The 11,310-nt window shown below is 37.1% G+C and overlaps 1 protein-coding gene across 1 annotated transcript; it reads right to left on the minus strand.

Moving 5' to 3' along the window:
* Positions 1–1,242: 1,242 nt before the first annotated feature.
* LOC132065126 (uncharacterized) lies at positions 1,243–1,854 on the minus strand. Its single transcript, XM_059458381.1, has one exon. The coding sequence runs from the start codon at positions 1,852–1,854 to the stop codon at positions 1,243–1,245; it is 612 nt and encodes a 203-aa protein (XP_059314364.1).
* Between the last annotated feature and the right edge of the window lie 9,456 nt (positions 1,855–11,310).

Genomic DNA, 11,310 nt, shown 5'->3' on the forward strand with positions numbered 1-11,310 from the left:
GTCATGTTACTATGCATGCCTTATATACTCAGTACATTGCTCGTACTGACGTCCCTTCTTGTAGACGCTGCGTTCATGCCCGCAGGTGTAGATAGACGAGACGAGGATTATGATAAATTGGCTAAACTCATAAAAAAAAAATAGCATTGAAATCGATTTTTATTGACCAATCAGAATTGCCTTCCAGGATCTATAATTGCCTCAAACGAGAGTGCATCCAAAAATTCGAGAAGAGTGCTCGGCCTTGGTTGAAACAATTATAGGTGTCAATGGACCGATTTCACTAGCAGAGCATAATCGTTCATTTGGAATCTGGGTTCTTCTACTTCATATTTATTTAATATGAATATTTTCCCTCTTTTTATTTTTATTTTATATCATTCCTTAAGTCCCATAGGTTTGATCCCCTGCTATTTTATATTTCCTTGAAAAAGGGGCTCAACCTACAGGAACTGTTCAGGATATTTTAAAGAAGGCGGATGTTTTTAAGGAACTTCATCCTAATCAATCGAAATTCCTTTTGAAGCTGACCAAATCAATTTCCAATATCCTTCGCCCCTTATCTTCTCGTCTACCTTCTATTTTCCATCGATGGTCGAAATAACTAGAAAGGTAGTTAGAATCCCCCTCTTCTAGAAGGATCATCTACAAAGCTATTCGTTTTATCTATATTCAGACCAAAAGCTGACATAGATGGAGGAAAGCACAGACGGGAAAGAAAGGGAAAGCTCCTACTCAAGTCATCGAGTGACATATAAAACAAGGAGACATCTTTATGTTTCATTGTAGGCTGTCTTCAGGTACTGGTCATGAGTGGTGTCTCCACTTCTTCCCGGAGCATTGCCGAGTATGAGTCTCTCTCTCTCTCTCTCTCTCTCTCTCTCTATATATATATATATATATATATATATATATGAATTATGTTAAGGGTACATCGGGGGCCCTGTCCCGACTTGTATACCTCAGTCATGTTCATAGAGGCTTTGCAGACGGTTCTGTGCAGCTTAGTCACGGTGTGACAAGAGTAATGTCGGCATCATGGGTCCATTGTACACATATTTATGCATGATATTATGTTCATATTTAGCCTCTTGATCTTATTGTTGCCATTCGAGACACAGAGGATGTAAGTTGTAAGTTGGTTCGCTCGGTTTTCGCAAGGTGCCGGGTGCCAATCGTGCCTTACCTAGGGTGGGGTGTGACATTAGCATGATCATAGGTTTCATTTAGGCCCATGAGAAACTACCATAACCTCTGTAACTGGAAGTGTTCAATGAATTTCTTTGATTCAGGACAAGGGCAATAGGAAGGAGGAATCGGTACTTGCAATTCATCCCATAACTCCCTAAGTTTAGAAAAATATATAGACACAGATGCAGTTCCTTGTGTCAATATACCAATCTCCTTATGAGGATAAAAAGCCCTAGAAGCATCTACCTTATCAAACACCTCTCTTAGATCTTCCCAAACCTTATGAGCAACAACACCATAAATCACTATACTATACAAGTTCTTAGCCACAGTGTTCATAATCCATCCCAAAACCATAGCATTACATCTGTCCCATGTTTCATGTAAGCTAGGATCATGCATCTCTTTTTTATAGGTGCCTAGAACAAAACCTAATTTGTTTTTGCCTTGCAATACTAGTTTCATAGATTTTCTCCATAAGGGATGATTCTCAGAACCTTGAAGTAAGACTGAAATTAAACTCGAACCTTGAGTATCTGAAGAGTGACTATACATCGGATGATTATGATGAACTTTCTCAGACTGTTGATCATTCTGAGTGTTCTGATTCTGAACATTGACCTCGATAGCATTAGTATTGGTATTTCCTTCATCAATCCCCATGACTGTGGTTGAAGATTACAGAATTCACTAAATTTCAATCAAAAGTTGCTCCAAATGTTGTCGCAGTGCACAAACAACCAAATCTCACTTAAAAAAACCTTAGTTTCAAATGAATTTAGGTTCGAAAGAAGTTACACAACCCTAATTTCAATTGAATTTACGTTGAAATGCAATTTCTAGGTTAAAATGAACACACAAACACATACAGTTCTTCAATTCTTCAATCTCCTTCCAACGCTGAGCTAGCTATCATAACCCGACTGCTCTGATACCATGTTGAGAGAATTAAGCTATGGAGAAGACAAAATATTGAAGAGAAACATTGAAAGAGATGAGAGTTTTAGAGAGAGAATAATCTCATGTGTATTGATGAAAATGAACTTTATAGAGTATATATAAAATATCTTCTAACTGATCTTACTAACTGATCATGTACAGCTGTAGCTTACTAACATTTTACATTCCACTCCTCTAACTTTAAGTTATTGCTTCACTTGTCCCGCAGTCTTCTTCAGTTTAATATCTGGCTTAGACTCAATAATTTTGACAAGTGTGAAATATGTATTGAAGCTAAAATTACTTAAAAGTCATGTTTTTCAGTAAATAGAGAAATTGAATTATTATCTTTGATTCATACTGATTTTGGTGATTTAAAGCAGACAATAACTAGAGGTGGTAAAAGATATTATGTGAATTTTATTGATGATTTTTCTAGATTTACTAAGTTGTATTTACTTAGAAATAAAGACGATGCTTTCGATGCCTTTTATTTCTTATAAAGCTGTGGTTGAAAATCAACTTAGTAGTAAAATCAAGAGAATTAGATCTGACAGAGGTGGAGAATATTTATCTTTAAATACTTTTTGTGAAAAAGAAGGTATTATCATGAAATAACTCCCCCTTATTCACTTGAGTCTAATGGAGAAGTTGAAAGGAAAAATAGAACATTGAAAGAAATGGTGAACTTCATGTTAGTCAGTTCTAATGCACCTGATAATTTGTGGGGTGAAGCTACTTTATCTGCATGTCACTTACAAAATAGAATTCCTCATAAAAGAACTGAAAAAACTCCTTATGAATTGTGGAAAGGTTATAAACCTAATTTGAAATATTTAAAAGTGTGGGGGTGCATTGCTAAAGTTCTTTTGCCTTAACCTAAAAGAGAAAAATTGATTCTAAAACTGCTGATTGTATGCTTATTGGATGTGCTGAACATAGTGCTGCATACAGATTTCTTGTTTTGAAAAGTGATGTACTTGATTGCAATACCATAATTGAGACAAAGAATGCTGAATTTTTTGAACATATTTTTTCACTGTCTGATAAAATCTCTCATGCACCTGTTGAAAGAAATAATGAGAGTACCTCTAATGAGGAACTGAGAAGGAGAAAAAGTCCTAGGAAAGAATATTTTTCTTATGGAAATGATTTTCAAACTTTTCTTGTCGATAATGAACCAACAAGTTATTTTGAAGCTATATCTTCTTCTGATGTTAAATTTTGGAAAGAGGCAACTAAAGTTGAAATTGATTCTATCATGAAAAATAATACATGTGTTTTAACTGATTTTCCTCCTGGTGCAAAACCTCTTGGTTGCAAATGGATTTTCAAAAGAAACTCAATCCTAATGGCTTTATAAATAAATATAAAGTTCGTTTAGTAGAAAAAGGATTTTCTCAAAAGCAAAATATTCAGTATTTTAATACATTTGCACCAGTGACTAGAATGTCTTCCATCCAAGTTTCAATTGCCTTAGCATCAATTCACAAGCTTTTTATCCATCATATGGATGTAAAAACACCTTTTTTAAGTGGTGACGTAGAAGAAGAGATTTATATCGTTCAACCTGAGGAATGTATTGTTACTGGATAAGAAAATAAAGTTTGTAAATTAATGAAATCACTTTATGTCCTTAAGCAAGCTCCTAAATAGTGGCATGAGAAATTTGATCAAGTCTTATTGAGAGACGGATAAATGTGTTTATACTAAAGTAGTAGACAATGAGTATGTGATAATATGCTTATATGTTGATGACATGTTCTTATTTTGTACAACTTTAAATATTGTGGAAAGTACCAAATTATTTTTGTCTATTACTTTTGATATGAAAGATCTGGGTGAAGTAAATATGATATTGAGAGTTAAAGTTATAAGGATTGAAGATGGTATATTGTTGTCACAGGAACATTATGTGGAGAGACTTCTTAAGAAGTTTGAATGTTTTAAGGTGAAGCTCGTGGCTATTCCTTATGATGCTAACTCTCAATTGAAAAAGAATAATGGTCTCCTAGTCGCTCAGTCTAAATATGCTCAAATTATTTGGAGTCTGATGCATTTAATGAATTTTACAAGGTCTGATATAGCCTATGTTATGTGTAGACTGAGTAGATATACTGTAACAGCCCGTAAATTTGAGTTAGGTGTGAATGCATAAAAATCAGTATTCAATTGATATTTTAGCCATACGAATCCATTCGGGATGAATTTGGGTGATAAACGGTCATTTTGAAGTCAAACCAAAAAGTAAAGTTTTTAAGGCCTTCTAAATTAGTCCACGTCTGAGACAGTCTATACTTACGGCCAGTTCTCGGATATTTACGTTAGGAATGTGAGAAAACTCAAAACATAAAAGTTGTAGGTATTTCAAATACCTTTCCAACTATATATTATGGAGCTCAAAAGGAGCTCTGTTCTAGAAGTTACGCCCGTTTTACTAGACACTACGCAGTCTGCTAGAAGTGCTGCGCGAAGTGACCTTCAGGTGCGCGAGAGGCAGTGTTACTGCCTTCGTTGCCCGATCGCCCTAATTGAAGTAGGCCTCCAGCTGCATGGCCGCGCACCGAAAATGATATTTTAAAAGCCTAACTTCATTATATTCATTTCCACTTTGTTTTAAACCAATTTTTCTGAGGAAAAGAACACCAAAGAAGTCTCTCTAACCCTAAGGTGAGTCTATACTCAATCTCCATCAATCATACACCAAAGTTCATCTCTTCTTGATCATAAATCATCTCTCCAAACCCTAGGTTCTTGAAAATTCGAGAAGAGGAAGAAGAGAGGCGTGTGGCATTCGTCTAAAAGGTAAGACTTCTAAATTTCTTGAGTTTATTGTTAAGTTTGGGTTAGAGTAGAAAGTTCTACAAGGTTAGAATCCGCTAGTAATTCATGGAAGGGTTCAAGAACTCGTGTATAGGCTTAGAAAAGCCCTAGTATTTCGAAACATAAAGAAAGTTCGTAGAAACGAATAAAGCTTTAATCTTTCTCATCTAAATCCATTGTAGTTTGCTAGCTTTTAGCGGGATTTGAGGTATGTCTCTTTTGAAAACCTTATTGAATAAAAAGGTGAACATTTCATACTTCAAAACCCTATTTCATGCTTTGATTGTGGTTGGTGTGTTTGAGGGGACAAGCCCACGTTAAACCTTGATTGTATTACACTCTATACATGTATACATAATTCTAATCGTTTGCTCTATAAGAGATGATCATCAATAATGGCTAAGGGTTGGTAATGGTGTTTTGTGATGAACTATGACAATTGAACCTTGTTTAAGGAAGTGGAAACGTTCTTAAGATTATCAATGAAATGATGTATCTTTGTAATGACATGATGAACTTAAATGCTATTTGATGATGTGACTACCTTAAGATAAATTGTGATTCGGCTTCTATGCTATGAACTTTGTGTTGTGTTTGGCTTAGCTACTAGGGAGAATGGGATGTCACTATGGATCCTAGTATGGTAATGCCTAGCCATTCGAGAGGAAGAGTGGCCATCACGGTTCACCACCCAGGGTGGTTTATGCCTAGCTATTCGGGGAGGAAGGATAGCCATCGAGAATTACATATTCCGATGTGGTGCGCTATGTTTAGGGAACCTCTAAGGTCATCCCTTCGATGTTATTGATTCTTGGGCCTGTATTGGCAAGTGTGATATCCTTATCCTTTTATGGAACAGTTGTTGATAATCATGATCAATTTAAAAAGCATATTTGAAAGTTGTAACTTGACGAAAGGCTTTATAATCAGTTTTGATAATTCTTATTGAGATACACAAGCTGAATAACTGATTTCATGTTGTTTCATATTATCCTCAGAATTGGTTTCTTTAAGTATTATTGTACTTTGTTTTCATATTACTTGTTGTCCCCGAGGCACTCACTGAGTACGAAGTACTCAGGCATACAATTGTTGTTTTCGATGGTATGTTAGGTAACGGAGAAGAGCAGGTTCTTGATACTCCAAACGCTTAGGAAGGACTTGCTGTTGCTGCTGACTTGGTGAGCCTACATGTTCATTCGTGGGACCCTCTTTGTCATATTTATTTACTATTCTGGTTTTTTTTTTTGGGCTGCGTCCCGATGTGTCAGACAATTACTCTTTTATCTTAGAAGCTCCATAGTACACATACTTGTAGGTAGTTGTTGAGTTTTGTTTAACTCTTGGCCGTTCGTCGCGTTTTGATTAAGTTTTATAATATTAAATACTTCCGCTGATTTAATTCATATATCATGATTTGATTGTATTTATTTTATAAACTGTTGGAGGTGAATTGTCACAACCCATTTTAGCCTAGGTCATGCGTGCACCTACCATTCCCACCTCAATAGGCGAACACTTAACTCAACGTTCACAATCAATAAACCTAATAAAATAGCGGAAGAAGTAAATGACGTAAGTCTCACAATATAATATAATATAAATAAGTGCGGAAGTAAATGAATCCACCCCAGTATCTGGTCTGGTCGTACAAGAGCATCTAAATCCGAATACTAAGGTCTGAATAATAATACATAAAATGTCTCAAATCATGTCTTGAGTGAAAGCAAGATATAAGCAATAGAAGAGTCTTCGAGGTCAGCGGACACCATGCTCACCCTGGAAAACTCAAGTAGAAGCTGAGGAGTCGATCATCCACGAGTCAGAGAAGTAGATCCAGCCTGATACTCTACTTTCATAAAAGAATGCAGCAAGTGCAGGTTAGTACAAACAATAGTACTGGTAGGCATCATAGGACGACTAAGCATAGTTAACACAATTCAGAAAATAACGCAGATAAATAAGTAAACCAATCACGCATGGAACAATATAATCGTAACCGAGTATCCATCAGTACCTATGTAAGTATCTAACCCCAATATGATAAGTCTGAGTATATCTAATCCTGGAACAATCAACACAATAGAATCAACAACACAATCGTCACAATACAGTCATCGCGACATCTCACTCAAGTCATAATGCAATGCAATATGGTATGAATGTGATGCCATGCCATGCCATGCTATGCAAATAAGATGTGCACATGTACTCCGGACGGAAATATCGACATCTCGGCAGCAGAACCCAGTGTGACTCGCGAAGTCTGAGTACTACCCGTCCCGGATCTTTGCCAAATAGACAGACGGGACCCTGGTTAATTGCTCACAGGAGGAGTCTCACTGGCACCACTCTGGGGGACCCGAGGAGCCCATGCACTACAATCGATTCCGGAATAACATCAGAATCGACCATGCAACAACGATGCCCGAATATAACCATCGGACATCGGCCTTCTCACAATCACTCAAAAGAGTTGTCAAATATCAGTTTCATAAATCAACGATTCTGGAATTGAACCTCGGACATCGGCCTCCTCACAATCACTCAAGTAAAAGAGTTTATCAAGTATCAGTTTCATATAAACAACGATTCCTGTCACACCCCAACCTTCGTCAGGGCGTGGCGGGCACCCGACTCTCATCAGAGTCGAGCGAACCCTTAAACGTCGACTCAAATTTTTTTTTCCTTAAAACGAGAATTGAAAATTGTAAATGAAATACCAAAATCGACACGTAGCTCGAGGCATCTCAAAACATGATATATATACATACGACATAAAACAAGGCGAGCCAAAAGGGCCTCATTTCGTACAACAAAATAATGGCCGACATGGCCAAACAAACCATGACTCCCACACCGTTCGTACTTCTAAAGAGTATGACACCGCAAATATATACACAACATTATACCAAAACAGAGAACGACCTCGGAGCAAGAGAAGCTGTCGACTCTCAATACCGGCCTTCCCTAAGCGGCCGAGTCACCGGGTCGCGTCCCCGAACTCCGGCGGGCATGAAACGCAGCCCCCGAAGAAAGGGGGTCAGTACGGAATATGTACTGAATATGTAAAGCATCACTGAAGCAAGAAATAGGAGAGTTCAACAGTAAACAAGTTTAGATTACATCAGAAAAAGTACAACAGAAAGCAAGTTTGGATTACCTGATATGAACTAAATGTTTAAATAAAATAGTCCCTTCGGACGGCCGCTTCCGGCCTAATAATAATAACAATAATAGTAATAACAATAGTAATAACAGTAATAGTAGTACTAGTAATCCCCTTCGGGTGTGCCGGTTCCGACATACGTCTATCCTGGCCCCTTCGGACATGCCGGTCCCGGAATAAAATAATGGCCCCTTCGGGCATGTCGGTCCAACATACGTCTATCCTGGCCCCATCGGACATGCGGCCCCGACATAATCCTGGCCCGCCGGGCATGTCACTCGCGGCATACGGCTGCCACGGCCCCATCGGGCATGCCACTCGCGACATAATACTAATACTAGCCCCATCGGGCATAATAATAATAGTAGTAAGAATGATAAAATTCACACCCCCATCGGAGTGGTTTTGTACGCACCCCCTTCGGAGCGGTTTTAGAAAAGCCTTAGAAAATAATATATCACACCCTTCGGAGTGGTTTTAAGAAAGCTTTAGAAAATAATATATCACACCCCCTTCGGAGTGGTTTTAGAAAATCTGAATAATAAGATATCACACCCCCTTCGGAGCGGTTTTTGAAAAGTTTTATAGAATATCACTTAATAGAGTCATTTATAAAAGTTCCAAGGCAATTCGATTACATTCCGGCAAGTTACGGACGTTTGAGCATTTTTCCAACAAGATATAAGCATTCTAGTTCAATCGCCCGAATGAATAGTGCTCAATTTCGAATCGAGTTTCGATGAACGGAATAACCCCCGAGGCTCAAATTCAAGCCTAGTATACCTAGGACATGCCAAAAGAAGGAGAGGGATAGCTTCACATACCTCACGGGCGCCTTATGCTCGCTTGAGCTCAATTCCGTTTCGTCCCGTAATCCGCAAATGGTCACCTTTACCAAGTTACTATTCATGAGAGTTAGCATTTAAGTCTTGGTTTCTATTTGGCTACCGAAATTTCGCAAAGACTTCCCTATAAATATAGCATCCCGAGATTCAACTCGGCTCGAATAACAACAACCAACCCAACAACAACATCAACAACATCAATAATCGCTATTAAAGCACATATGAGCACAAATAGTCTTTCTTTCAACATAATACTTCAACTTCCGTTCTAACTTCACACTTTTCATCCAATATCGATATTTTCATATTTGTCTACTAATTCAAGACCATTCAAATGCATTTCAAACACATTCCACGTTATTCCTCAAAATGCACAAGTTTTTCATCAAACCATAATTCATCCCAACTTCCTACAATCGCAACAAAATTACCAAATTATATTGCCATCTTCCAAATTTATCCCCAACAACATTAATTCACACCTTAGACCATTACTTCCACAATTAGATAAAAACCATATGGAAATCATATAATTTCTCATAACAATATACAACCAACTTTCATGCTAACTCAATTCATTAACCTTTCTTTACATCATAAAAGCCACAACAACACACTTAACATACTAAATACACTTTAATTCATTTCCCTTACCAATAGCACATCACACGGCCACACATGCACTTTCACACACCATAATTTTCATGATTTCCATTCAACTTCATTCATTCTAACATCCATAAATCTTCTATAACATAAAAGAAACAAGAAATCCTTACCTTTTTCTCCAAATTTCAACCCGCCGCAAACGTAGTTCTTTCGCTTAACTAATTATATCACGTCAAGAGCTCCTTGAGCTTGTTAAGAATTCAGAAGAACAAGATTTTTGGATCAAGATGGAGGCTCCAAGAATTTTTTTTTCTTTTCTTTTCCCTTTTTCCTTTCTTGGCCGATTGTCTCTCCCTTTTTCTTTCTTGTTTTTGCTTGAGTTTTCTTGAAACTTCTTGAAGTCTAATCCATTTATACTTATTTATCACATGGAAAAATTGGCTAAAATTCATGGGCTAGGCCATGAGTTGGCCGCCACTCCAATAATTGGGCCCAATTTTTCTCTTTTTTTTTTTGAGCCCAATTTGTAACTCATGAAACCATCTTCCAAAATTCCGACTTTGTCCTTAACCCTCTCGAAAATTCCGCACCAATATTTCTCATGAACAACTTATATGCCAAATAAAACCAAAATATAGCCTTACTCCTTACAAATCACAATTATTTCGAAACTTCCGAATATGCAAAAACGCGGGATGTAACAATTCCGGAATGGATCTTCGGACATCGGCCTTTTTCACAATCACTCAAGTAAAATAGTTTATCAAATATTAGTTTCGCTCAATCAACGATACTGGATCATTACCGGATATCGGCCATGCATGATAATATGAGAGAATGCGTGCAATGCATATGTCAATCATCAACAAGCAAGCTCAATATCATAAGTGCCTCAACGGGGTACGCCAACAATGTATCAGATCAGAATACCAACAGTGGGTATGCCAACAGTTATTAATAACTCAAGTAATAAATATATATATATATATATATATATATATATATATATATATATATATATATATATATATATATATATATATATATATATATATATATATCAATCAATAACTCAAGTACCAACAGTGGGTACGCCAATATATATATCAATAACTCAAGTACCAACAGTGGGTACGCCAATAATGTATCATAGTACAAATACAAGAACGGGTATGTCAATCCTATCCAAATCAGGACAACAAGCGACATTCGCAATCTACCAACTAAACATGGCATCAAGCCAACACAATCAACAATCAAACACATATAATGGGGTGGCTAGTCCCAACACACATCAGGGCCCAACCTAAGGCAATATCCATCCCAACTTCATACCCGAAGGTTCACACGTTGTCTCCGATATCATAATCTAAATATGTGATTCACTATACTAAGTCTCACCAAAGGTAAACCATAACCTACTCCGGATCGCCGAACTGCAACACCAACAAGTCACTCTATTGCCTTTCCCTTCCTCTGAAGCTCAGAACCAAAGTAGTCTAAGCATAATCGAATTCTAAATTAGAAATCATGAATAATGATACTAATATTGCTATGATATCAATTAGGTCCATTTTAACCCTAGAAAATGGGGAAAATAGGCCCACAAGGACGAAACGGGAAATTTACGGGTAAAATACCAAATTGAATCCTAGGTAATCATAACCCAATCATTAATTGTTGATTTAGATCAAGAATTATTCCCAAATCTGATTTCTAGTAAAAACTCCCAAA

The sequence above is a fragment of the Lycium ferocissimum genome, chromosome 1 (assembly GCF_029784015.1).
Source record: "Lycium ferocissimum isolate CSIRO_LF1 chromosome 1, AGI_CSIRO_Lferr_CH_V1, whole genome shotgun sequence".
Lineage (NCBI taxonomy): Eukaryota > Viridiplantae > Streptophyta > Magnoliopsida > Solanales > Solanaceae > Lycium > Lycium ferocissimum.

Excerpts from the sequence above, each read along its gene's own strand:
- LOC132065126 (XM_059458381.1), bottom strand. The coding sequence starts at position 1,854 with ATGGGGATTGATGAAGGAAATACCAATACTAATGCTATCGAGGTCAAT.